The sequence below is a fragment of the Hipposideros armiger genome, unplaced genomic scaffold (assembly GCF_001890085.2).
Source record: "Hipposideros armiger isolate ML-2016 unplaced genomic scaffold, ASM189008v1 scaffold_240, whole genome shotgun sequence".
NCBI classification, from domain to species: domain Eukaryota; kingdom Metazoa; phylum Chordata; class Mammalia; order Chiroptera; family Hipposideridae; genus Hipposideros; species Hipposideros armiger.
Genome location: NW_017731590.1, coordinates 2,333,776 through 2,361,195, shown reverse-complemented (window position 1 = coordinate 2,361,195; position 27,420 = coordinate 2,333,776). Strand labels below are relative to the sequence as shown.

At 38.9% G+C, this 27,420-nt stretch overlaps 1 protein-coding gene across 2 annotated transcripts in view; it reads right to left on the bottom strand.

Moving 5' to 3' along the window:
* Window positions 1-27,420, bottom strand: part of CUNH1orf87 (chromosome unknown C1orf87 homolog) — a 76,101-nt gene that overhangs the window by 26,121 nt on the left and 22,560 nt on the right. For both annotated transcript variants that reach the window (XM_019655485.1, XM_019655484.1), the window contains 6 exons: window positions 24,429-24,663; window positions 15,110-15,238; window positions 14,305-14,568; window positions 12,472-12,593; window positions 8,288-8,477; window positions 1,521-1,618 (listed from right to left, as the gene is read on the bottom strand). In XM_019655485.1, the coding sequence (XP_019511030.1) occupies window positions 1,521-1,618; window positions 8,288-8,477; window positions 12,472-12,593; window positions 14,305-14,568; window positions 15,110-15,238; window positions 24,429-24,663 (1,038 nt within the window). The remainder of the gene's footprint in view (window positions 1-1,520; window positions 1,619-8,287; window positions 8,478-12,471; window positions 12,594-14,304; window positions 14,569-15,109; window positions 15,239-24,428; window positions 24,664-27,420) is intronic.

The window sequence follows — 27,420 nt, the reverse complement described above, 5'->3', positions numbered from 1 at the left end:
GGACTTTGATTTTGTTTTTTCCCTCTCAGTGAAATCAGGCGCCCTTGCTGTTAGAAGCAAAACAACGACAGGAACTATTTTAGGTTTTAATAGGTCATTGTAGCTGCTGTATTGAGGATAAACTAAGGACAAGGGAGAAGCAGAGTTCAGTTAGAAGCTAGTATAGTAATCCAGGAGGGGGATAATGGTAGCTTGAATGGGTGTTAAGTAACAATAGAGCTGGTGAGAAGTGACTAGATTCTGGACATATTCTGAACATAGAGTTGATTTACTGATGGACTAAATATAAAATCTGAGCAAAGAGAAAAACCAAAGATTACCAGTATGTTGTGTTTTCATTTTAATTCAGTTCAACATATTTTCTAATTTTTTCTTGTGATTTCTTCTTGGACCATAGGTTATTTAAAAGCATATTATTAGACTGAGGTTATTGGTTTTGTGGACAAGACATCGTATTTTTCATCTCTACAAATTTCATTTGGGTCTTTTTCTATATCTTCCATCTCTCTCATTCTGCTCATGTTTTCATACACCTTCTTGAACAAGTGAAGTATGTTTATAATTACCCTTTTAATGCCCTTGTCGAATATTTCTATTGGTTGTTTATGAACTTGCTTGAATTAATTAGTTCTTTTCTAATAATTTTACTTTTCCTGCCTGGTAATTTTTGCATAAATGCCAGAAATTGTGACTTTTACATTTTTTTATTTTTCAATATATATTTTTTATTCCTTTAGAAATTTTAGGGGTGTATTTAAGTAAATTGGAAACCATTTGATTAAGCTTTATTAGGGCTCTTAATATTTGTTAATTTGTCTGGGTAATTTGGCCTCACTACAGAATAATACCCTTCAGAGGACTCTAATTCAATGCCACATGTGTTCCTCTCTTATTTGTGAAAATATGAACTACACCCAACCCTGTGTGAGATCTAAGCATTTTCTACCTCTTTCTTTTGGTGTTTCTTTCTCTGGGCTTGGGTAGTTTCCTCAAATGCATACATTAGCCAGTACTCACATGAAGACTTAGGGCAACTGTTTGGAAAACTCCAGAGAGAACTCTCTGAGGATCTCTCCTCTTTGGCACTCTGTACTCTGCATTCTAGACTCCTTGGCCTTCCTGAACTCCAAACTCTATCTCTTTAGCTCAAGGAGAAGGCTGGGCTCAGTTTGAATTTCCCCTTCTTGTTCAATAAGCTGAGCTTACCTCATTTGTTTTTCTTCTCTCAAGAATCACTGCTCAGTGCTGCCTCCTGTCCAATGTCTGAAAACCATTGCTTCATAGTTTGTCCTATGTTTTAGTTGTTTAAGTAGAATGGTTATTGATAGTCTATAATGGCTAGAAAGGGAAGCTTACTGCTTTTGTTTTTCTATGGCTAAGAAGAACCTTTGGTCTTAATATAAGCTAACCTTTTTTAATTCTGTTTTTAGGTGTGATGAAATTTGTTGTTTTGCACATAAAATTTCTACTCTGTGTTTGATATCCTGTTAGAGGACTATGTGAATAAAAAATCAACTTACTTTATTTCACCTTGGTAACCCAAATCTTGATGGCTAAGCAGTGTTTCCAGGAGACTCAAAGTCAGATATAATCCATGTTTTCCACATATAGCCCTGACCTGCAAATGAGAGAGGACTTGAAGTTTCACTGTAATAAAATTAAGATTTGAATTACCCAGGGATGTACTGTATCATTAGGATGTCATCCAGGACAAGAATGTCCAACTGGATGCTCATCAACAGCAAATTTTTATTTGGTTCACACAGAGATGTAGTTCATCACCCAGAAGTCACTGAACTTGGAAATTCTGATCTTACGTTTTTCTCAGCCATGGGGTTGGTGGTCAAGGCCTAGAAATTATATATGCTTATTATATAGGTAAGTTGCAAAATATTTTTCTATATCCACTTTGATTAACAAAACAAGCTTGTTATTAGCATGGTTAATATTACTACCTGCATTTTAGGAAACCAAGGCTTAGAGAGGTTAAATGACTTCCTCAATATCACATAATTAATAAATTATAGAACTTAGTCTAGAAACCAGATGCTCAATAAATATTTGTTGGATGAATGAATGAAGTGTCGCTGCCGTTTCCCAAGTACTTAATACTTTCTGAGTCTAACTGACAAACCAATTCAGTTCTCAGGTTGGTGGGTGGCTGATACTTAGATTCAAACATGTCAAACTTTTAGGAGTGTGATAGCACATATTGTATGCCTAGCATAATGTTTAAGCATATAGACTTTGGAATGAAACAGGGCTTATTCTGAATATCATATCTGCTGCCTGTGATTTATGTGACCTCAGGAAGTTATTTAATCGTTTTATGCCCAATGACTTCGTCTACTAAATAAGACTAGTGTTTTCTACTTCCTAGGATTCTGTGAAGATTGCATGAGAAAATAAGCACTTAAAATAGACTTTGGATTAATATCTGTTAAAGAAAAGAAAGAAGGGAGAGGAGAGGAAGAAAAGAGAAGGGAAAGAGAGAAGAGGAAAGGATAAAGAAAAGCAGTGTTTAATTTAGTGTTTGCGATAAATAGTAGCTACTAAAAAGTAGCTAGTATTATTATTTTGAGAGGAAGTTCAGTGTAGTAACTGCATTAAGCATGTCTTTTTATTCTGATGTTTTGACATCCTGGGCCTTGCTGACTCTGGAGAGATTGTGCCTCCCAGAGCTAACTACTTCTTAGATCTGGTAAAGGATTGGCTTGAGAGGGTGCCATTCATATGCAAACCAACCACCTTCTTTATTGAGGCTTTCACACTTGAGACACTATTTCTCTGCCCTAATCACCCCAGGGCCAAGTACCAGGCAACTAGGGACAGATTATATGCCCCAGAGCCCAAGTTATTCAAACTAGCCAATCCTAAACCTTACCCTGCCTTGCCCATTCCACAGTGAAGTCTCTTGCCCACATTTCCTCCTGATTTTCTCTGCCTCCTGACAGACCCTGGTGCTTCCCTGTGTGGCTGTGTGATATGCCATGCCCCTTACTCTTGGGAACTGTGAGTAACAAGCTATCTTTTCAATGGCAATCATCTTTTGAGCTGTTGTTGGTCTGATCATACCTGAATAATAATAAAACCTAGACTTTAAAACAGTGACAAAAAGATAATTTACATTTGTCTTTATGGAAGGAAACAAGTCTGTGTTTGAAACTTGCAAATGTTACTAGGTGTAGAGGAGTTGTGTCAGGGAAGCTTAACAACTAGAGGTCGATTTGAAACATGAAAAATGAATAAGAGTTTGCCAGAAGAATAAGGGGTTGGGGAGAATTCCAGGCCGATGAAAAGCATGTGTAAATAATGGGTAAGAAAGAGCATGCTGCTTTTTAGAAACTATAAATATTTTGACATTATCCACTCTGCTATAGTTTTATACCCCTTTCCCGGCTGGGCAGGAGTTATCTGTTCATCAGAGCGTCTCTACAAGACATTGGCTTTCTGAGGGTTGGAATTGTATTTCATTCATTTTCTTATCACCATTACCTAGCACAGTGTTGAAAAACAGAAGATCAATAATTATTCAATAAGTGACTATATGGATGAACGAGGAAATGAATGAATGAGTTGAAGGCACTGAAGAGTGTAGTATGTATGGACAGAAATTGGCAAAAAATAAATTTAGAGAGGTAGAAATTAGTCACGTTATGCCATTTTACCCTGTAAATAAGAACAGATTTGTCCTTATGATTAAAACATATTGATGTATTTTTAAACATCAATATTAAAAGGTTATTCTAAAAATAGTTCATTTACTTCTGGCAATATTGAGTTTTGCTTGAGGCTGAAGTGAACAGCAGATTAGAAACAGTACATCAGGGTTCCTAGAAGCAGACTGATTGATAGCTGTTAAGACCTGACTGCTGACAGTTGTACAGGAGTAATAAAAACATTTACCAGAAAATCCTGGCAATTTAGTGTTATTCAGGATTATTACTAAAATCCTTTAAAGCATGAATATTCATAACGATGACCCCTGTTCAATAAGAAAGCATATGCTTATGGGAAATTTCTTCTGTTTGATGAAGAATTTAGAAAATCAAATGTAAATAAATTCTGTCTTATTTAGAAAATGACATGGGAAATAAATATTCATTTCCCCAAAATGCCCCTTGAAAGAGTGGTGCATAGATGCTCTCTCAACTTCCTCTCTTCCCATTTATGGCTCCATTTGCAATTTACCCCATCACTATACTCAAACTGTGCTTACCAAGTCACTAGGTTTCAAATTTAATGAATATTTTCCAATCTTGATTGTAAATGGTCTCTTCACAGCGTGCAACATGGCTGATCACGCCAGCCTTCTACTCATCTCTTCTCCTGGCTTTCTTGACCACTCCCATGTCTCTTTTGATTATTTTTAGTCTCCTTTGTTGGCTTCTCTTTGTCTATCTATTCCTCAACAATGAGTGCCCTCCTCAAGCTTTCCTTCTCACTTTTCATTATATCCTTGGTAATCCTAATTAGTCCCATGGTGTCAGCTCCATATTGAAGATTCTTAAATCATTATTTAGTTTTAATGTGTCAACCCAGATCAACGTGTTCAAAACTGAACTCACCATCCCCTCTTCTACTTCTCCAAACTGCTCCTTTGCTGTTTCTTATCTCAGAGAATGGTACCACCATCCACCTAGTTACCAAAGCCAGAATCTTAGGAGTCATTTTTGATTCTTTTTCATTCAGGGCACACATCCAGTTAGTTACCAAGACCTACTTTTGTACCTCTTTAATATGTCCATCCATCCTGTTACTGCCCTGGTTTAAACCCTTGTAATTTCTTGCTTAAATGACTGGGCTAGCCTTCTAAAGGGTCTCTCAACCTCTAATTCTGTATATTCTATCAGAGTGCTCTTTTTAAATTTCAAATTTGATCATATCATTCACTTGTTTAATATCCTTTGATGATTCCTCTGGGCCTTCAGGATAAAGTTCAGACTCCTTAAAAACTTCATAAACTGGCTTCTACTTTCTGTTCTAGCATCAACTTGAGCACCATCTCCTACTGTCCCCAGCCATCATACATTCACTATGTCTTGCCTATACGAATGACTTACAGTTCCCTGAATTAACAATGTGCTCTCATTTTGGTGCCATTTCTCATTGCTCCTTTTTCCTAGAACATGATTCCCATCCCTTCCTTTGCCCTTTCCCCCAATTCTTTGCCAAGATTTAGTCCTCTAAGATTTAGTATTTGTATCCTCTCTTCTGGAGAGTTTTTGGGCTAGGCTAGGTTGATGTTTCTTCTCTGTGTTCCAATTTACTGACATCACTGAATTTGTTATATGGAATTGTGACAATGTGTTTAAAATGTCACCTTTCCCCTGACCTCCTGAAATCATCATAGTCTGTTGTCCTTAGCCTTATATCACAGTTCTCAGAACACACTGAGTGATTAACATGTTGAACGTAATAATGTTAATAAACATGCCATATTGATTGGAAAGATGGCTATTGCACTGGAAGGAATGATTTGAAGTTAGTAGAAATAATTTTATAGTTTTAGGGCAGAGTGTACCAATACTGAGATAACCAAATACAAAAGAGGAGCCTGACAAACTTCAGAAGACTGTCTTACAGTCCTGGTCATTAGGTAAATTAGTGTCATAGCTGGAATCTTGCCCCAAGAACAAACTTCACATTCACAAACCCGATTCCCTGAGTAACGGGACTCCCTTTTGATGATAATGAGGAAGTTGCATGAAAATGAAGCAGAGAGTAATTGGAAGTATAGTCGCCTGTGTTCTAGCTAGCTCCTCCTTGGAGGAAGGTCTGGGAGTAGTTTGGGATGTAGAGCAGAAAGAGGACAAGTTCAAGAGATGAAGAATACGGATTATGTCTAAAAGAGTTAAACTGAGCCTGCATGCTTGGGAGCTTTTCAGGTTCTACAGACCTGTTGAATCTACTTGGGTAATGGTCAGGGTGGTTAATAAATCTATGTGGATCCAGATTGCCTCAAGCAATCTTTCCAGAAGCCATCATTGCATCAAAGACGTGCTAGAGGAACAGGATGAGTAAATCCACAGAATGAGGATGTTTTCATACTTGGTCAAGATTGCATTGATTTGAGTGACATGACTCAGATTACCCATCAAGGTTGCATTTATTCATCTGAGAAGCTACAGATGATCTGTGAATCCTCTGACATGTTGGCTGTGAGGATGTGCCTCAGCCCCCCACCCCCACCCAGCACATGGTACATAGATTTTACAAGAAACTTAAGGAGATCTGTGATTCTCTCCCCTGTACTCCAGCAAAATTTAGTACTGGTCAAAAAGAAAAACCCCTCCAATTCAGATGATGTTTCCTCGTCCACTCTGAAGTCCTATGTCCAGGAGCAAGGCTGCTGGGGTGGAACTGCTGCTGCTTTCTGATTCCAGCGTCCCTTGGACCTTAATTTGTCTTACGTTCTGGGGAAACAGAATTCTATTTTACATACCTCCCAGAACTGTAATATACTTTGAGTGAGTTCCAGATGTCTTGAGGGATGCCAGATGGCTCACAAGATGCGGACCAGCTTTAAGGAAAATGTGCCCCATTTCCTTGGGTATGAACCACAAATTTAAGCTGTTAGGGCCAGCTGTGGGGGGAGAAGTTCAAGGCCTGCTCTGATAGCCAGTGCTTATTGCGGCCATCAACTTGACCTTGGGAAAGGCCCTCCTTCCTTAGGTTGTTTTGAAGTGATACTTTCAACAAATATTGATTTATCATTAAGAAAGAAGGGAAACTAATATTTACTTGTGCCTCGTGCATCAGACAGTGTGCTAAGTGCCTTCACATACTTATATTATTAAATCCTCACAGTAGACACAGGAAGTACATATTTGGAACCCAGTTTTTCCGGATGAAAAAACCTGAGACACAAAGAGTTGAAGCAAATTTATTTTGACTTCCAAGTCATTTATGTTCAATTCTATGAGTATTATCTGAGAACATTCAAGTTTCACTGATGGCGTTACATAATAGTTCCTGATAATAAAGAATTGATGCTTCTTCATTTCTACTGATGTAAATCCTAACCACGATAAATGTCATTTATGACATGTGGAATCTCCTGTAGCTCTCTTTCTCTTTCTAGTGAGACATGTTTGCATGTGTAATAGTCACATATATACACACACACATACATGCACACACTGTCATGAGCTTTGCCTTCACATGCTTAGTTGTCTGTGTAAATGAAAGCATAGAGAAAGCCAGTTCCATGCTAGAATCAGAGCCCACTTTCAGCATATTGTGTCCTTGCTGCCTTAGTAAACATCACTTGTTCTTTTTAATTCTCTGACTCTCTCAATTCTAACCCATGTTTTCCTAGATAAAAGGTATTGGCCAGTCTTTCCAATGGGACTTCCCCCTTCCCACTCGGTAACTTCTAGTCCCTTCTACTCCTCTGGCATTCTAACTCTTGTATCCTGGGCTCAGTGAAAACTTCCAGATTTCTTCTGCCTGACCGAGTTCCAATTCTGGCTGTTGGTTTTCAGTTCTCGTCTGTACTTTGAATCCTGCCTCTCATACTTGCAAGCTGTGGCCCTTGGGTGATTCGCCTGGCCTCTCTCAGATTCAGTTTGTAAAATTTATTAAATGGGTATTATAGCACCTGCTTAGATTTTTTTAGTTATTTGTAAGTGTGAAATGAACTGAACTGATGTAAGCAAAGCATTTAGCACAGTACTTGGCACTTAGTAAGAGGCCAAAGCTCAGTGGTGATGAGTCGTTAATGGAATTGTAGTAATCGTGGTAATTATTATTTCACCTATATCCAAGGTAGCCTCATGACTGGGGTTTGCAGTTAATGTGGCTGTGGCCCTTCTTCCACGAAACACGTCTGCCCTGTTAATTAATGTTCCAAAACAGGATGCTAATCTCTAGGAGCAGTAAATCACATCAGTCCCTGCAGTTTGGTGTGCCGAAGGATGGGCTACCACATGCTGACCTCCCTGGAAGCTGGTAGAGGGTGTGAGAAATGAATATTTGGCCTTGGAAAAATGATTTGTTTTCCATTGTGAAATAGTGTTTGGGTATTGTCATATTCTCTATTGTTAACATAAAACATAACCCAATGTAAGTAATTCCTGGATCAATTCTGCACATTTCACAATTCCTTTTTTATTTTGTTTTTCTCCCCTCTGTCACAGCAAATAAAACAAAGCCAAAGGAAAAAAAAAACAGTGTAATGCAATCCACAGGCACAACACAGATCATAACTGTGCTTTCTTACCATAGACCAATGCCCTGAGGTAGCCTGTTGGACATGTACTGATCTGAAATGTAATTTGGTTACCTTGGGTGGGGGTAGGTAGCCAGAGAATGAGCGATCTTCTTTTCGAAAACTCAGATTAAGGTTCTGTATGTTGAGCTTGCCACTGGTTGTCCTTAGTACCATCTTGAAGATCTCCAACAGGCTCTTGCTCACTGCTGGCTGGGAGCTGGAGTCTTGAGGGGCAGTACCACGTGGAGGGCCAGGGGAAAGGCTGTGAAAAGATGATCCGGTGAAAGCTGCTCTATGTTTCCACACTATGTCTCTCACCCCTGTTGTACATTTTGGAACCAGACAACCCACCCGGTAAGGCCTTCTAAATCTCGGTAACCTGGTCATGGGGTTTCAGGGATTAAGTCAAACCTGCTCTGTTCCAGTGAGCCCTACAGCCTCTTTTCCAGGAGGAACCAATCAATTTGACTAGAACATGGACCAAAATTTGTAATCTACTCTCTCATTCTTTTAGGCTGAGAGAAAATGTTCCAAGTGACGTAGTGGTTTACATCACCTGCTTGATCTTACTTTTTTTTTTTTTTAAAGCCAAGATAATCAAATTTCCAAACTATACATTGTCACAAGCAAAGCAGCATAAAACAGCTCCTGCCAGATCCCTTTAACCAAGGAACCTGCATAGAGGGAAATCTTTTTTTTTTTTTTAAGAATTTTTTAAATTGGGGAATTGGGGGAGGGGAACAGAGAAGTTGCTGTCCTTTTGTTCTTCAGTCTAGTTGTGGAGGACGTCGCTTCACTGGCCCACATTGGTATTGTGATCATTGTGCTCTTCCTGGGTGAGGCAGATTGGTCGCCGGCCACTAGACAGCCGCTTACAGTGGCTCTTGGCAGCTCACGCCAGCTGCCAGCCACTCACGGGCTCCAGCCTATATGCCATAGCCAGTGACTCTCGGCAGCCCAGCTCCAGGTCGAGCTGTTGTTCACCATCTTAGCTGTAGAGGGCGCAGCGTCACTGGCCTTTATGTGGGATCCAAACCAGGGCCCTGCTGTTCAGAGCTGGAGTCCCAAGCCAACTCTTAACCTACGGGCCACTCGGCTGGCCCATAGAAAGAAATCTTGAACTAGATCAACTTCCTGCATTATCCTTGACTCTGCTATTTGTACCTGGAAAACCCAGACAAGGTTTGAGAGTAATTATTTATCTACTGTGTGGCATGCTAATGTATGCAGTTATTCAGATGGTTTAACTATTGTTACATTACATAATAGGTGAAAAATACCAGGGTGATAAAATGTTCAAGTCATTTATTTTATGAAACTAGTTTGAGATGTTTGCTCATTTAACATCCGAAGCTATGTGTCCTTCCAGATTTGGCTGAACTGTCTTTTCTGCAGTGAAGCTTTTCCTAATTTCCATTGTTTCAACGTTAAGTGCCACTTCCCTAGAGGGCCCTTGTATGACAGCTCCAAACTTCCACTCATAGAAATTATTTTACTCTCAGTGGTGTGCTGGTAAATCTTTAACAACTAGCTCTTAAAGATAGAGCCCTCACTTGGAGCATTACTGATTTTCATGTGTAAATACTCCCACCACAGTTGATGTGAAGTTACCAATATGATGTCACTGAATGTAGAGTTGGGACCTGATGCTCACAGTATGTCCTCATAGTGCTGCAGCACTCCCTGCATGATAAACTCTTCCATAGTTCCTTGTTTTTTTTCCTTTTCCTTACTAAGTCTCCCTCAAGTTCTGGTTGTAGTTTTATTTCTTCAGTCATTGTTTCATGTCTGACTTTCCTAGTAGACTGCACCATAAAAAGTGGGTGGAGCCTGCTTTGTTCCTTACAGTTTTCAGGAGATCTTGGACAGTACATAGAACTGATTATTTTTTGATGTATTTAACTTTTCCTAAAGGTCATACTGTATCTTCTTTTTTGCTCTGTTACTCTTGCTTGAGCTTTGGCCCTAAAATATACCATTCTGAACTACTTAATAATAGCTAATATTTTCCAAAGACTTGCTACAGAAAAGGAGAAGTGGCTGTCTTTATTTTTGTTGCCTAGCTCTGCACACTCCTTTCCTTGCTCAGGGAGTTCCCCAGCCCAGGAGACTGCCTCTCTCTCCGGCAGAGGAAAAGGCCAGCCATTCTCTTCACTGCTTAGGGTACGTGACTCTGGCCTTGCCAATCAGAGGTATCTGTCCCAGATTTGAATCAGAATTTTTTTCTTCCTCTTTCCTTTTCTTACAATGCCAGTTTGTGGGGGTAGGTATTTATGGGGTTCTGGCCCCTGCTCACTACACTGATTATTAAATGGGAAGGTGTTGTATAAGCCCATTTACTGAAGCTGGTGGGGTCACTTAGAAAACCTGTTGCAGGCGTTGAATTCACCAGGTCCAAATTAGGTGATGAGAGCTGTTGCCACTCCTGGTCCCACTGGTGATGTTGGAGGCTTTTTAAACATCACAGATCTGTCTCATTAAAGGCTATATCCTGACAGAACATGAGAGGGCATTTTCCTGAGTAGCACATGAATTAACAAAGAGCCTTGATTCATTACAGGCCACAGTCCTGCACTTCTACATAGATGTGTACACACACACACACACACACACACACACACACACACACACACGGTCTGGTTTGTGTAAAGCAGCACCTTCTCTGATGAGTTCAAAATGATCTCTTTATGCACCTTTTTATAGAGTAGATATCCAGATGTCCCTGCATGTGAAATGATGCAAGCTCTTTGGATAATTGGAGGTGGCAATTACATTTAAGAAATATTTATTGAGCATCTCCCATGTTCCCGGAACGATGCTAGAACTGTGAGAGACATTGAATTGTCCAGGACAGACACTATTCCTAACCTCAAATGCCAAATAAGTAATTATAAGTACAATGTCTCTTATGAAGGGAAAAAAAACTATAGGACCATACAGCAAAGAGACATAACCTAGTCTAGGCTCAGGAGAAGCTTCCTGTATGGGACTCATAAGACTAATATCTGTCAATGAGTGACCATGTTTTTTAGTGCATAGCCTATTACCTCTCAGGGCACAAATCTCACAATCTGTGTTATATGAAGTGTGGGTTGCTGACTGTTAAAGATTTATAGGGATTCATGACTCTCAGTAGGACAGTTACTCCCAGAGCAATATTTGCCTGGCATATCCACATGGCAGTCTCACTTTCTTTGGACTGTGAGCCCTTGAAGGAGAAACTAGGCCTTGCCAACTTCTGAATTCACTGTGCCCAGCAAAGTGTGCCTGGCAAGCAGCTGGTATTCAATGAATATTTGTTGAATGAAGTATCAGAGTCAACAGGGGCAGCCTGTAGAAGGGCATTAAGTCACTTGGCCCAGGGCCATTTGTACAGAAAACCCTACCTTTTTCTTAAAGAGATAATCTCCTATGCCATGGCTCTTAGCCACTGTGTCACATTATTTGTAACTAAAAAGAGTGTCTTTTGGTAGGATAGTTTAAAGATAGTAACAGACACTTATATAGCACTTCCTACCATGTACCAGGCACTGTTTTTAAGAACTTTGCTCTGTTTTTAAGAACTCAGTTACTCTTATAAATCTCTGAAGTGAAGTCTATTGTTTCCATTTTACAGTTGGGGGACAGAAGCACAGAGAGGGTGATTAGCCAGCCCAAGGTTGCAGAGCCACTTAGTGGCAGAGACGGGGATTGAACTCAGGCTTCTGGCAATGGGGTCGTTCTGCTCCTAACCACTATACTTTGTCCTGTTTCTTGGAGAAAGCAGAGATTATCAAGCTTTACTGTGTCTCATCTCTAATGATATTCCTTGCATCCTATTTTTATTTTTAATCATTTCTTTTCCTTGAGATTATGAGAAGGGATTATTGATCCCTGTACCTCAGACCTTTCTATGCTACTATCTGTAGCCCAGGAGTTCACTGACTACACATATACCTGGAATCACACTCGCAGTGACTTCTGCACCAGTGAAAATCATTTCTTAGATCATAATGAGGTTTTTCACTTTCACAAGACAACCTTGTAAAAAAGACACATACTTCATGTTAAGAAACATCTGCAATTGCTGCAAATAATTTTCTATGCCTGACTATGTACAACAGACAGAGAGAAAAAAAAATGATAAGCATAAGCCAAGTGTTGGTGGAAAGCAAAGTGGGTCTGCATTGGGTGAGCTGTTAGAGTGAATGGCCTCTAAGATGTCTGGCAGCTCTAGAAGTTTAGGGATAATATGCCCACAAAAGGGGGGAAAGTACCTTTCGCCGTGGTGGCCACCACCCTGAGTTTCCCTTGGGCTGCTGTCCACAACTCTTTTGCTCTGCTGTGGATCCTCTGAAGCTGCAACTTTTAAAAACCAGAGTAACTTTTCATAATTCACCTGAAAAATTAAATATAAAACAGACCATTCTCATTTAACTTACATGTAAGGGAAAGAAGACTGCTGAGGTAAGATGTACTTGGAAAATTTTTACCATGTAAAGTTTTAAAACCACTTTAAAATATATTATCTATTAGTGCTTTTTACAAATTATTCCTATTGTTCTCCATTCTGAACAAATGGTAAAATTGTCCTTCCTGGTTACCTTGTTGGGTAGGGCCATGTGACCAACTCTGGCCAATGAATTGTGAGCAGAAGCTACATGTGCTATTCCTGGGTTGAGCGTTAAACTACGGACATGAAACCCTCCAGAGCTCTCATTTCTCCCCGCTGACATCATGTCCAAAAATATTCCACAGTGTCTGTTTCATGAGCCTTGGTTTCGGAGCTAAGATAATGACAGTAATGAGAAGAGGCTGTGGCTAATTCATTACAGAAATGTAATGTAAATGAAAAAAATCAGCTTTTGTTGTTTAAAGCAACTGAGGCTCTGAGGCTCTTTGTTACTGCATAATAATCTAGCCTCCAGCCTCTCTCCCTCTCTATCTCTCACACACATACACACACACAACTCTTAAATTATATATGCTTATATTTTGATATATACAGTAAATATATTCAGATTATTTGAGGACAAGGCCTTACTAAGCTAAGTGACAAAATCTCAAGTTTGGTTTTTTTTTACACGTAGGAAAGGACTGAAGGAATGTCGTCCATTTCCATTGCTGGGCTGGGTGACATCCTAGGGACAGTGCAGGGCAGAGAACTGCAGAGCAGTGGAGGGGGTAGCAGTAGAGGCGGAAAACAGGAGGAGGGAAGCTAGATAGGGTACCTGATATAAACTAAGTTTCAGGGCAGAAAATTGGATTGAACCGTAGATTCACAGAGGTTGTACTAATAAGTTGATTTTGTATTGCTAAATAGTTCTCGTAAATATATAACCAATTTCATTTATTATATTACGAAATCCTCAGACTATCCCTATGAGCTTGGTTTTGGCCTGGTTTTCTATCAACACAGGCTCACTAATTGCTACCCATTGCTATTACTTCTTCCTATTGTAGGGTATTTTCGTCTAATTCTCTGAATTTGCTTATACTTGGACCATGCTTTGCAGTCACTCACAAGTGTGAGTTTGGGAAATGCAAGCAGAGAAAGAACCCGGCCCTTGTATTGGGGAAACTTTATCCCTGCCCTGGATCAGCCATTAATGATCTGGGTGCCCTAAGCAAGTTCCTTCCCCCCTCTGAGTCTCAGTTTCCTAATCAATAAGTTCATGATGGTGAGTTATATTTCAAAGATACCTCCCACCTCTAACTCTGTGAGAACCATCATGCTATAGCTTAGTCAAGCGCTCCATTCTTACCTTGGAATTTACAGACTGATCAGCTTGTTCATAGACTTAAGTGAGCCCATTATCTTGAATCTGTAACTATCCAAATAACGTTAAGAGCAGACAATGAAAGTTGGGACAGGAAAGCCCTTTAAAGATAAATTAAACAGGACTAGCAGACCTAAATCTGTTTTCTATTCTGGTCTACTCTGACTAGAGATTTCCACATATGAATACAGATAAGCTGTGTTTCTCAGGGGTCAATAGTAAAGGTTATTTTCAAGAAAGAAAACTTACCTTTTAAAAATTCTATTACTTTGGTGGATTAAGTAAAATGCACAAAAGGAATCCACACTTAAAAGAACAAGATGGCCATACCGTTTCAGGAGAGCCCCTCCTAGAGAATCTCTGGCACAGGATCTTGACTGTAGGTAACTGTAGAGGGACTTCATGCTTCAAGAAGAGGCGGCTCAGCTGAGATTGAAGAAGAAATCCTGAAGAGATAGGATCCAGGATCTTCAGCTCTTTCTGAAGCTTATCTAATAAGCCAGAACTCAAAGGGTGTGACTTGAGTTCTCTTCTGACCAGGGCAAGAAGAAAAGTATCTTCTTTTGTCATTCCACTTGGCCTCTGGCCAATATCCTGACACAACAACAATAGCAAAAATTAACCTGGCTCTGAAATAAGATGGCTGAAGATCAAAACAAAGAAGCAGAAGCCTAGCAGGGCTGGCACCATGTACTTTCAGGCCTCACCTAGAATAGGACAGGTAGTAACACCCGAAGGTAAGTATTTAATCTGGGTGTATTTATTAGTTTACAATGCTTCAGGACCTTCTCCAGGAGAAGAAGAAAGTGATGTCAGAGTACATACTCTGTTAGAAGACTTTAAGGTATATCATCTGTCTTTTACAAAATAACTCTTTGGTTATTTTAAATTCTCACATAATCAATCTTAAACACCCATTGGATTTGGGAGGAGGAAGGTGGGAGGAAGAAGAGAAGTTTGGTTGAGACATTGGAGGTTTGCCTGTGAACCTCCCCAGGGAAGCTTCCTGGAAAGTTGATTAGACATATGGAGTCTGCTGTCCACCAGTTCATTCTCAGGCTGTTTTATTATCTGCGCTACATCAAAATATACAATCCACAATAGGAAACCACCCACCAACTCTCAGCATACACACCTCAAGTTGGTCAGCGCCAACATGTGCCATCTGTTCCATGGACCAGTCTCTAAGTCTCTTCCTTGGGAGGCCATGGATATATGACAGGGACTGATCTCCAGTTGGTACAGAGCTGCAATGGATATTTGCCTGGTTGGGAATTTTAAAGAAACAAAGACAAACGGTAGTAAGTCTTAGAAGGGGAGAGATGAAGAGAAAGAGGAAAGGAGGGAGAATAGGAGTGAGCCAGCAATTTCTTAAAACACATTCCCAGTTTCAATTGACTTCAGCCCATGTAGTCACTAGATCATTGAGTCTCCAAAGAAGAAAGCTTGACATCAATTTCAGCATTATGTAATGAATGCATTTTTGACAAATATATTAGCAACTACTGTTTAATTTGTGCCAGAAAGAAGGTGTCTGTGAAAAAGAAAAAAATAGGTAGAACATAAGGTGTATATAGGCAAATGTAAGGTTCTTATTAGAGGTAATGGTATCCTTAGGCTGTTCTAATCAGCAGGTTCATGAAGGGCAGCAAAGGCAATTGCTAACTTTATTAGGAATGGAATAGAAGAGAGGAAAAAGCCTAGAATATTACATCCCAAGAACAATGTTGTTAAAGGTCATAATAGAATAAATGATGGAACAAGGGTCAATGATAAAACCCCATTCCCTCTTGCCACGGAGTATGGTGTATTAATCATGGTTTTTATATTTTATGATGGTTTGACCTCTTGGGGGCCTGCTGGCTGGAGGAGACTATCCCTCCTGGCCTAATTCCTAGGGATAGTAAACAGCTGCCTGTGAACATAGTGTTCATATGCAGACCAACCAATCCTGAGTCCATATTCCCAACCACCTCTTTTATCTCACCCTCACACACAAAGCCAATGTTTCCTCTGTTGAAATCAACCCAGGTCCAGATACCAGACAACTAGGGATAGCCCGTATGCACAAAGACTCCTGGAATTACCGAAACTAGCCAGTCCTAATCTGTTCATCCTGTCCTACCTTGTCTCTCTCATGGGAACCCCAATAAAGGCTGTGGCCTGTGCTTTCTCCTCACTTCTCCTGCCTGACCTTGACGCTTCCCTACGTGGCTCTGTGTGGTGTGGTATGCCCCCTTTTCCTCGGAAATGTAAGTAATAAACTCTTCTTTCAAAGGCAGTTGTCTCTATATCTATCAGATTGCCATAACTGATTAAAATAAAATCCCAGGTATGAATAAAGACATATTGTTATTTTTAATATCAGGTAATTGAAAGGAGACATTATTAGAAGAACTCACTGAAAATGGAGTGTCTGTAGTCAGCTGATAGTCATATTGAATAACCTACCAGTATGGGTAGCAACCTACAGATGATGTATAGTCATGAAGCATTTTAAGGAAAACTCAGGAGGCTCTCTAGAGTTGGCAGAGTGAGCAGGAGTGGTGGAGAGTTCTAGAATAGGCATAAAAATAACAAGACTTATTTGTGGGGCACATACCCTGTATAAGGTACCATATGGGTGCTTTGTTTCTGCCATTCAATTTAATCCTTACAACAACCCTATCAGGTAAGTACTATAAGCAAGCTTTTATATTTGGAAATCCGAGACTTGCGGAAATCAAAGAACTTTATTGCTTCATTTCAGAAATATTTATGGCTTACCTAGTTTGGGCCAAGCACTGTGATAGGCCTTACAGGGAACAAAATAGATGTGACCCCTGCACTAACAGAGCTGAGAGGCACAGCAAGCACCTGTGACAGTGCAAGATGGAGAGAGGGGCCATTATCAGAACAGTCCCCAGGGCCACCTAACCTGGATGTGGTGGTCCAGGTCTGGAAGCAATGACATTCAAGTCTAGGCTTAAAAGATAAGTTAGATATGGATTTGAACATACTAATGAGTGGTGAGGGAGGAGGAGAAGAGAAGAAAGAAGAGTGCAAGGAATGGAAACAATGTTGAAAATCTCATAGATACACACATGAGCGTAAGGCAGACAGATGGGTGCTTTCTGAGCATAGTTTAGGTTTTGAGAAACGCAAAAGACAAGGCTGTGGAAGGAGGTGGGGGAAAGGTGGCGAGTAGGCTTAAGTCTTGTTAGCATCCGTGCTTTATTCTGAGGGCAAGGGGGAGCCATGGAAATGCTTTCAGTAGAGCTATGATGAGGTCAGAATTGCTCAAATTTTACTCCCTTGCAAATCGTACAGATAAGATTTGAACCCTGTTTTTCACTGTTACCCTCGGATGATAGAGATGCCACATCCAGTCTACAGAGAAGTTTCATTCTATAAAAGATTTGTTCAGGTATTTCAGACATATTGTTTCTTTGAAAATTACTTGTAATATAAAATATTTCCATTGTCAGCAACATATATTTTTCTGCCTCTGAGATTTCAATACACTTCTTTATTATAGTATTCTAAAGAAGCATTTATCAATACTTCATCCTACCAGTGGGGTCAAGGGGTCCTTTGGCCTCCTCTTATTTAAAAACCAAAGTTTATTTATTGAGTATCTTTATTTTCAGCACTAGAGACACAGGTGAGCAAGACAGGTATAATTTTCACCTTGAAGATCTTTTTGGCCTAGATGTCACAGACTAAATTTTATGGCCTCACCTATGAAAAGGGGAAAATATATTTTACTCCCAGGACTGGTGTGAAGAATGAGTGTTACAATGTATTGCAAATATTTTGTAAATTCTAAAACTATATTACGTATTATTTTTTGTGTTATCTCCTTCCAATCGAGTGTGAACGCTATGTGGGTGAGGAGTGTCTTGTGTCCTGCTGATCCCCAGCAGTAAAAACACATTTGAGAACAAATAGAGAAACACAGTGTCAGAGTGGTGAGGTCTTGTTCAGGCCAAGTGCACGCTGAGCTTTAGATTTGTCCCTTCAGTGATATAAAGCACCCTGGATATTGTTTTTCAAAATCTAAGAGTGTCCCTAAAGAGTGTCAAGGAAAATAAAATGGGAAACTTTGACCAAGCATGGCCATGTTTCTGATGTTAGGAGTTGCCAGAGTACCTATACAACCTGATGCTATAGGTTTCTCTCATTTGCTTTGCTTCGAATAGAAAAATACTGCTTGGGGATGACAAAATAAGGTGAAATGACTGCCAAGCAATGCTAGTTTTGTGACATTTGCCTAAAGTAATTGGTGCAAATGAAGCACAGACATTTAACACAGATGTAGTAACTCTTCGTGGGGTGTTGGAACTGGCAAGTGTTGGAAGTGTAAGCAAGTGTGCTTTAAAGATTGCTTATAAATAAAATTATTTTAAAGTAGTTGTGGAAAACTTGCAGACACAGCATTAAACACTTATTTGAAAAGCCCTATTTCTCTTACAATGGATAATATTTCACTGCATGCATATATGTTTTGCTTATCCATTCATCTGTTGATGGACATTTGGGTTGCTTCCCCATTTTAGTTACTGTGAATAATGCTGCTATGAACATGGATGTACAAATATCTCCTTGAGATCCTCCTTTCATTTCTTTTGAGTATATACCCAGAAGTGGAATTGCTGGATCATATGGTAGCTCTGTATTTAATTTTTTGAGAAATGACCATACTGTTTTCCACAGTGGCTATAACCATTTTGCTTTCCTACCAACAGAGCACAAGGGTTCCGATTTTCTTCACATCCTGCTAACATTTCATTTATTTTTTTATTGTAACTCTATTCTAATGGGTTGCATCTGTGACTTGGTATCTTACTATAGTTTCAATTTGAATTTCCCTAATGATTAGTTATGTTGAACATCTTTTCATGGCTTATTGGCCCTTTGTGTATCTTTGGAGAAGTGTCTATGCAAGTCATTGCTCAATTTTGAATCCTGTTGTTTGTGTTCTTGTTGTTGGGGTTTAGGAGTTCTCTAAATATCCTGGATATTAATCTCTTCTTGGATACATGATTTTCTCTCATTCTGTGGACTGACTTTTAGTTCTATTGATAGTGTCTTCTGATGCACAATATTTAAAATTTTTCATGAAATCCTGTCAACTTTTAATTTTGGTTCCTATGCCTTTGGGGAAATAGCCAAGAAATCATTACTAGATCCAATGTAAAGATTTTGCCCTATTTTTTCTTCTAAGAGTTTTATAGTTTTAGAGCTTACATTAAAGTCACATCAATTTTGAGTTAATTTTTGTACATGATGTTAGGTAAGGGTTTAACTGCATAATTTTGCATGTGGATTTTCAGTTTTCCCAGTGCCATTTGCTGAAAAGACCATCTTTTTCCTCATTGATTTATCTGGCACACTTGCAAGCATCATGTGGCCGTTTATGTGAGGGTTTATTTTTGGACTCCCTATTTGGACTTCCATTGGTCTATATGTCCATCTTTATGCCAGTATGATACTGTTTTAATTATTGTACCTTTACAATTAGATTGGAAATCAGAAAGTGTAAGTCCTCTTGCTTTGTTCTTTTTCAGGATTATTTAAGCTTTTGAGGGACCCTTGAGATTCCATATGAATTTTAGGATGGGTTTTTATACTTCTGCAAAAAAGTCATTGGAATTTTGATAGAGATTGATAATGTTAATTTTTTCTGTACAAGAACATAGCATGCCCTTCCATTGTTTAAATCTACTCATGTATCTTTCAGGAGTGTTTTATATTTTTTCTCATAAAGGTTTGGACATTTCTTGCGTTTATGTCTAGGCATTTATTTATTTAGTTAATTTTGTTATGCATTTATTTGCTATTGTAAATGGTGTCTTCCATTTTATCTTAACTAGTTTTTGTTTATATATATGAAGGCCATTGTTTTATGTATATTGATGTTATAATTGTTTTGTCAAATTCTCTTATTGTTTTGGTAGTTTGTTTAGCTGTTTTGAGAGTTTAAGTGTATAATCTAATCATCTAAAAACAGTTTTTCCTCTTGTTTTCTAATTATTATACCTATAATTGTTTTCTCTTGTTTAATTACATTGGCTCATATCTCCAACATAATGTTAAGAAAAAGTGGAAGGAACACATATACTTGACTTCTTCCAGACTGAAATGTGAAAGCCTCTAGCATTTCTCCATTAAATAAGGTGTTGGCTTTGTGTTACTTCATAGAGAGAGAATTTTGGAAACAACAATGCACAAGACAAATTCTTATTCTCAGGGAACTTACAGACTTGTTGAAGGAGATAGACAAGGAAACAGCCTATTTTGATAATAAAACAACATCCGCTACAGGGTTATGCACAGATTGATTTAGAAGTACATTAAGAAAGACACTTACCTCAGTCTTGGTGATCTGACAATGTTGCTTCTTGGTAGAACTGAGATCTAAATTGAGACCTCAGTGTAACTGGGAGTTAAATAAAGATGGAAGGAAGAGAATTTCATACAAAAGGAATTGCATGGGGAAAGGATAGGAGATAAAAAGAAAGAGCACTCTATTTGGGAAACCAAAGTTCAGTTTAGTGAAAGGTGGGGATGGGAAGGAAGTAGAGAGTGGACAGAGTTGAGTTAAAATGGTAAGTCAAAGAGTTTGAATTTTATATTAGGCAAGGAGAGTTAAACAATAGTTTTAAATGTTTTGAGTAGTAACTACACTCGATTAATGGTTTTGAAGTCCCTCCTAAAAGAGGTAGCATATATGTCTCACTGGTGGTGTGCTTTGCCATATAACTTGCTCTGGCCAATGGGATGTTAGTGGATATGGCACAAGCAAATGCTTAAAGTGTACTTATGGTTGAGTGATGTGGTTGACATTGTCCTCTTGAAATGTTTATATTGCCATGAGAAGAACTTGCCTTGAAGAGCCCACTGATTCAGAGCAATAAGGAAAAGACAGAGCAGACCTGAGCCCAATTTACAGTCTGGAGCCAAGCTTAGGGAAGTCCAAGTGAAATAAGTAAATGCTGTCTTAGCTCACATCTACAGATGTAAGCATAAGCCACGGAGTATTGGGGCAATTTGTTACACAACAGTGTTATTCTAATAGCTGACCAATACAGAGAGGGAAGCATAGAAAAGGAAAGCCAGTTGAAAAACAATTAAAATCTCCCTGCTGAGGTATAATGGTGGTCTGACTAGGATTATGGCAGAGGAAACACAAGAGAGCAATTTTTTGAGAGCCATAAGGAAGTAGAATTTAAAGGGTTCAGTGATTAGTTGGAGATCAGAGTGAGGGAGAGAAAGAGGAGGAAACCGTGCCCAGGTTTCTTGCTGGTGCAACTGGGAGAGCTGTGAGACGCAGACCACAGGAAGAAGAGCAGGATCAAAGGTTCTGCTTTGAACGTGTTGAATGTGAGCCACCAATGTACAGCCAAATGAAACTCTCCCTGACATCTGTCTATTCATCTATTAAATGAGAATAACATCATGTGCCTCCACCTACCTCACAGGACTATTATGGAGAACAAGCGAGGTAAAATAGGCAACAGGGCTTTGAAAAGAACACACTACCAATCAACTGTGGTAGTTATTAAAATTAAAGCACTAATCCTTTCATTTTCATGCTGCCAGATACAAAAAGCACACTCTAATTTTATTTTTGAAACCGTGCTACTTAGTTTGTTGCCAGTCACCCATTCTCTTTTATTTTCTGGGAGAAGGCAGGGTTGATGATTCTGAGGAACAATGTAAACAAATATATTTTCCAAGACACACAAGGAGCAGAATTTGGAGACAAAAGCATTCTAGGGCGGGTAGTGAGAAGAGCCAGGCTCTTCACTTGTGAGACCTTGAACAAACCATTAAGCTCTCTGGGCTTCTCAGTCTTCATTTGGGAATTGAAGGTTTGTACATGTTGATTTCCAAGATATTGTTCTTACAGACATGCAATGATGGATTCACTACCAGTTGCAGCTTTATGTACCTCCTACTACTAATGACACTCTTCAAACTTGATCTGTAATTTAGAAAAAGGTTTCACACATGCCCATCCTCACCCACGTTAGCTCAGCCTTTATCAGCAATTTCTCTTTTGGAGCAAATTCATCGAGTCCACAATGCCTATGACGACCCAGGCAGGAAAGCTTATTTTCATCTATGTGTAAGGGAGGGGGACCTAGAAGGAGTTCTGATTAGTTTGCTTTTTTACTGAGGCAGGATTCCATTTACCACTTAGTCAGGGTGGTAATGAGGGTCTTCTGTACCAGGCAACTGTGGCTGCCATCTGGCAGGCCAGCGCCACACACTTGGCAGACAGAACCAATTAGGCCCCACACCTCTCATGAGGCCTTGCTGTGTTTGGTGGCTGGGTGTTAGCCCTGCTGAGCTTCCCACAAGAAACCTCTTTGAATTTGGGGAGGGGAGGGGCACATCATCTCCCTCTGGCACTACAGAGCTCGCGGAGACCCCAGATGATGGAGGTCCAAGAACAGCTTACCTGTTGAACATTCTGCCCATTATAACGGCTAATGAAGAATCTGCACCAGGAATGGGCAGCTTGGTGTGGTAGGGGGAGTGTTATGAAACAAATTTCTATTTATAAGAGAAAACCTAGAAATGACTTACATGCCTAACAATAAGGAATTAGTTAAATGAACCATGTTATATCCCTAGAAAGGAATGACTACAGTTTAGTGATTAAGGGCCTAGAGCGTGGACTTCAACTGTGGCTCTACCACTTCTCAGCCTTATGATCTGGACAAGGCACTTGACCTCTCTGTGTATCTCGGTTCCTTCATCTATGAACAGAAGATAATAAGCATTCCTACCTCGTTGGGTATTTCGGAGTAGTAAGTTAGTTAATATATGTAAAGAGCATAGACTAGCGCCTGGCACATAGTAAATGTTATTTAAGTGTTTAGTTCTGAGGATGACTCTCACAGAGTCATTAAAGTTGATGGTTAGGATACATTTTTTGAAGTCAGGGGGAGAATTCTTGATATGAGGTAAAGGAAGCAGGACAACAAAGAATACGTACATCATGATTCTCATTCTGTATCTATGCATGGATGTATTTTTCCTTAGTTGAGTTCCATTTTATTTTTAATTATATTCTCTTTCCATTTTCAAAATTTCTACATGAGTATATAATATTTCATGATTAGAAAGATCAATAAAAAATTAAGAAAAGAAAACCTGGGTAAACATATTATTTGCATACTTCTGAGTCACTGTATTCCGAGTCTCAGTTTTATCATCTATACCATAGCGAGAGAAATAACCTCACAGCTTAATTCCAAGGAGCAATTGATAAAATTTACCTGAAAGCAATCTGGCACTTATTTTATAACTATAATCTTACCAAGGTCATCCGCTCGGGAGCAACAACAACAAATATATGAATTCCAGAGTCAAAATTAGTAAAAACTCAGAGTTCTTCAGAGGTTCATAATAGATTCTTTCACTTCTGCAGAAACATTAGGTCTGCTCCAACCAGACCCTAAATTCAAGAACCCCTTATGAGAAAGCCAAAAGAAGACATTAACTGAGGATTAGGAAGCCTAAGTTCCAGCACAGGCTGTGTCTCTGACCTCTTGGGCAAGTCAGTTTTCTTTCTGGACCCCAGTGTTCAAGTAGACTTTGCAGAGTATGTGGTTTGAGGTCCATTGGTAAGCTTTAATCACTCCAAATTATAATTTTTTCAGAGTTCAAAGAGCGAAAGATCACAAAGCCATAGGTTTTTATTTTCTTATATGACTAAAAACTAGCTAGTTTCTGAGTGATCTAGTAGAAACTATTAAAATTATAAACTAAAAATAGTTATGTTAGTGTTTATTGCAGACTCTAATTCAGCATTCTACTAAAATACCTGGCTGTCACTTAATGATTGGCAGCACTACAAAACTCCTCTATGTATCCACTTAATTGCAATTTCAGCAATTTTTGGAGATGGTAGTTTGTTATCAAGGAATTTTTTGTCTTGATTTGGATCCAGTTTTCAATTGCTGCTATTCTTGTTTTCTAATTACAAATTACTAATCATTTAGATTCATTACCAAGTCAGTTTGTCGTAGATTGTTTAGTTGATTCTTAACAGAGTGCAATGATGTATAGTTCTATCCAGATAGTTTTGGGCTGATCATTTTTTGATATCTAGATATGGTTGCAGTGGATTTTGAAATTAAATGATCTCTCCCTGTAATGTTGAAGCAGACAGACCCTCCCCCTCTAACACACCCCAACTTTGCATGTATGGTTACAGTTATCACTGTTTGACCATCACTGAGTTAGCCACAGATAGAACAGGTTGACCAACACAACTGGTGGCCAACAAAATGCAATATACAAAATGATTTCAAAATTCATTTTCAGATAGAAAAATTCTGTTATACAAAATATATTACCATTAGTACGTGTGTGTTTGTATATATCTGTTTCTATTCTAACTCTCAATTTTCCTGACTAGTCAATTACCAAGGAAAGCTCAGGTATTTGTCACTCACTTTGCCATCCAGAAATCTGCTATTGAGTGATCCTGTTAGGAGTTGCTGGTTGCTGTCTGGCTTCTGGTTGTTCTCTGGGTGCTTGCTCTCTTCCACATCATCTGAATCATGATTGATTTGATGATCAGTGGGATTACTAGGAGCTGGGGGTTCTCTGCTCATCTGCCTTGCATTACCAGTCACAGATTGCGGGAGCACTCGTTGAGTTTCTGCCTCCAAGTTCTCATTCTCCTCGCTGTGAAGAAATAGTTTTGTACTTTGTTACTCACGTTGCAGATCCACATGCACTAGGCTGGCTTAAGAAATGGAAGGTGTTTGTTGGTGTGAACAGTGGTAATACAGTGGGATGAAGAAGTAGATGTTGGTTATTTGTCTATGGATTATTTACCATAGAGAGGCCATGTTATTATCTTCTCAGGCTTTATTTTCCCCCACCCGCTTCCTTATACTCACAAAGATCATTTATCCACCTGCTCCAAAACTCTTTACTGTAGGTAATGGTGGCATCACAAAACAAACCCTAAAGGTTATTACGTATCTTATAAGTCTAACATGTATTTTCAGTGTTTGCAACTAGAAAAGGAAGAAAGGCAAGGAAGTTTGCCAGCACCAGTTCTGCTCTATGTCTCTCTTTAATGCCTCACCTTGAGGCTTTCTTTTCTATTAGTAGTTCTCTATTTAAAATTAATATTAAATAGAAAAAGGAAAATGCTCTAGGAATGATTCAAAGAAATACAAATAATAAACAAAATTTAAAAAAATATTTAACCTTGTTTAATTCTACAGACTAGCAAGTCAAAATAATTACAAAGTTTTGTAATTGTTTTAAATATAGAAAACTTTTTTGAAAATAACCCAGATGCTGGTGTCTACATAAATAGATATAATTAATATAGCAGGTGATCTGATAAAATGTGTTAAGAGTCAGAAAGTTGAAACTCTTTAACCTAGTAAATCAACTTTTAAGATTGCATATCATGGAAAAATGCAGAAGAAAAATTAAAAACTCTAAATATTTAGTAATAGGTGGATATGGTGAATATTTTATTCAATGTTCATGTGATAGAATATGTACAGCCACTAAAATAGTTAGGAATAATTTTAATGACACAAGAAAAGGTACAGTTATACAAATAAGTGAAAAATATAATTATCTAAACTATGTAAAATGCATAATATATGTGTTTATGTGTGAGACTACATAGTATATCTAGAAGGAAATATGACAGAATAAACAGTAAGTATTCTCTGGGTAGTAGAACTCAGGATAGTCAATCACACTATTGCATTGCATTATATCGTATTATATCTTAGAAAACTATTGTTCAGACTTTCTACATGAGAAAGGATTATTTTATAATCAGGAAAAATAAATATGAAAATAGTTTTGCCTTAGGCAGGGAAGGCATTCTATAAATTCTAGCTGTTATTATTGATGGTGGAAAGGTCCACTTTAAAACATGTCGTATTATCTGAGCATAAAACAATTGCTCCAATACTTGTTGATTTGAATCAAGCCAAACCATAGGGAAAGACTTAAATATATGTATATATATATATATATATATATATATTAAATATTAAAAAATATATATATATATATAATTTACAGTAATCTCGGTTGTAGCAGCATGAGAAAGAAAGAAGGCCTAGGAAAGAACTCTGAGGAACACCTACACTTACAGAGGCAAGAGGAGCCCTAAAAGGAGATTTAGAAGAAATCAATAAGGTAAAAGGGAAACCAGGAGTGTGGGGTCTTCGCGGCAAAGTGAAGAGGACATCTCCAGATAGAGGGTATGGTGTCCAGTTTCAGGTACGTCTAAGAAAGGTAAGCTCTGAAAAGTGCCCACTGAGTTAAGCCATAAGGACATCAGGAATCTTGATAAGGGAGCTTCAGTGAGATCGTGGAGTGGGTTGAAGGAAGGCAGGGGACAAGAAACTGAAGACAGGGAGTCCAAAGACCTCTATGAAGAAGTTTGGTTGCAAGAAGGGAGATGGGGTGGTGGCTAGGGTGCAATGTGGATTTCAGATAGGGCTTTGCTATTATCTTGTTGAAAGATAGTAGGGACTTCAACACAATTAAATCCAAATGGTGAAGAGCCAACTGAGACAGAGGGAAGGAGAGGACATCGTTGATAAAATAAGATGAACCCTGACAAAGTGAAACAGGGATCACTTAGAGAACAGGCAGGAATGAAGCCTCAGGGCTGGGAAGTAGGGAGATAGATGAGAACGCAGGCAAATTTATTTGTACATTTGGAGACAAGGTATTGATCAAATTGCTGATGGCTTGAATTTTCTCTTTGATATACATGATATGGTTACCTGTTGGCTCCCAAGGGGGAAGTGCTGGGGTAGGAAGTCTGATTAAGGGTAGATGGCTTGAAGTAGCTCCTATGAGGAATGGAAGACAGCGGACTGGAAAAAGAAGGAAGGTTGGCTGGGCAAAAGTGAGGGGTCAGTGGAGACTGGAGAGTGCCGTTTGGTGGCATCAGTCTGAGAGGGTGCATGCTCTCTTCTGGGATTGTGGGGATGCACAGAAGGCAGATGGGGGACATTCAGAGCCGGGGCTTTGTCAGACAAGTGCAGTCAAATGACAATAGAGCAAGGTGGGAATATAGAATAAGAGTGTATATTTAACAATGGTTCTTGCAGTGAGAGAAGATGTATAGCATATTGTCCCTGACCTCAAAAAACTTAATTTCACTTCATTGTCCAAAAATATCACAAATAATGAAGGTAACAACTGGTATAAACTTGCTTCTGGAAGTCAGATAAATAGCCTCTGTATAGCGATTACTGTTTCGGGGAGTTGTAGAGTCCAGAGGGGAATGTTGTGGGGCTTCTGGGATATTGGTAATTTTTTATTCAGTGTTTTTGTTTGTTTGTTTGTTTTGTTTTTTTTAAAGATTTTTTTTAATTGGGGAATTGGGGGGATGGGAACAGTGCTGGGGAATTGGGGGAAGGGGAACAGACAAGTTGCTGTCGTTTT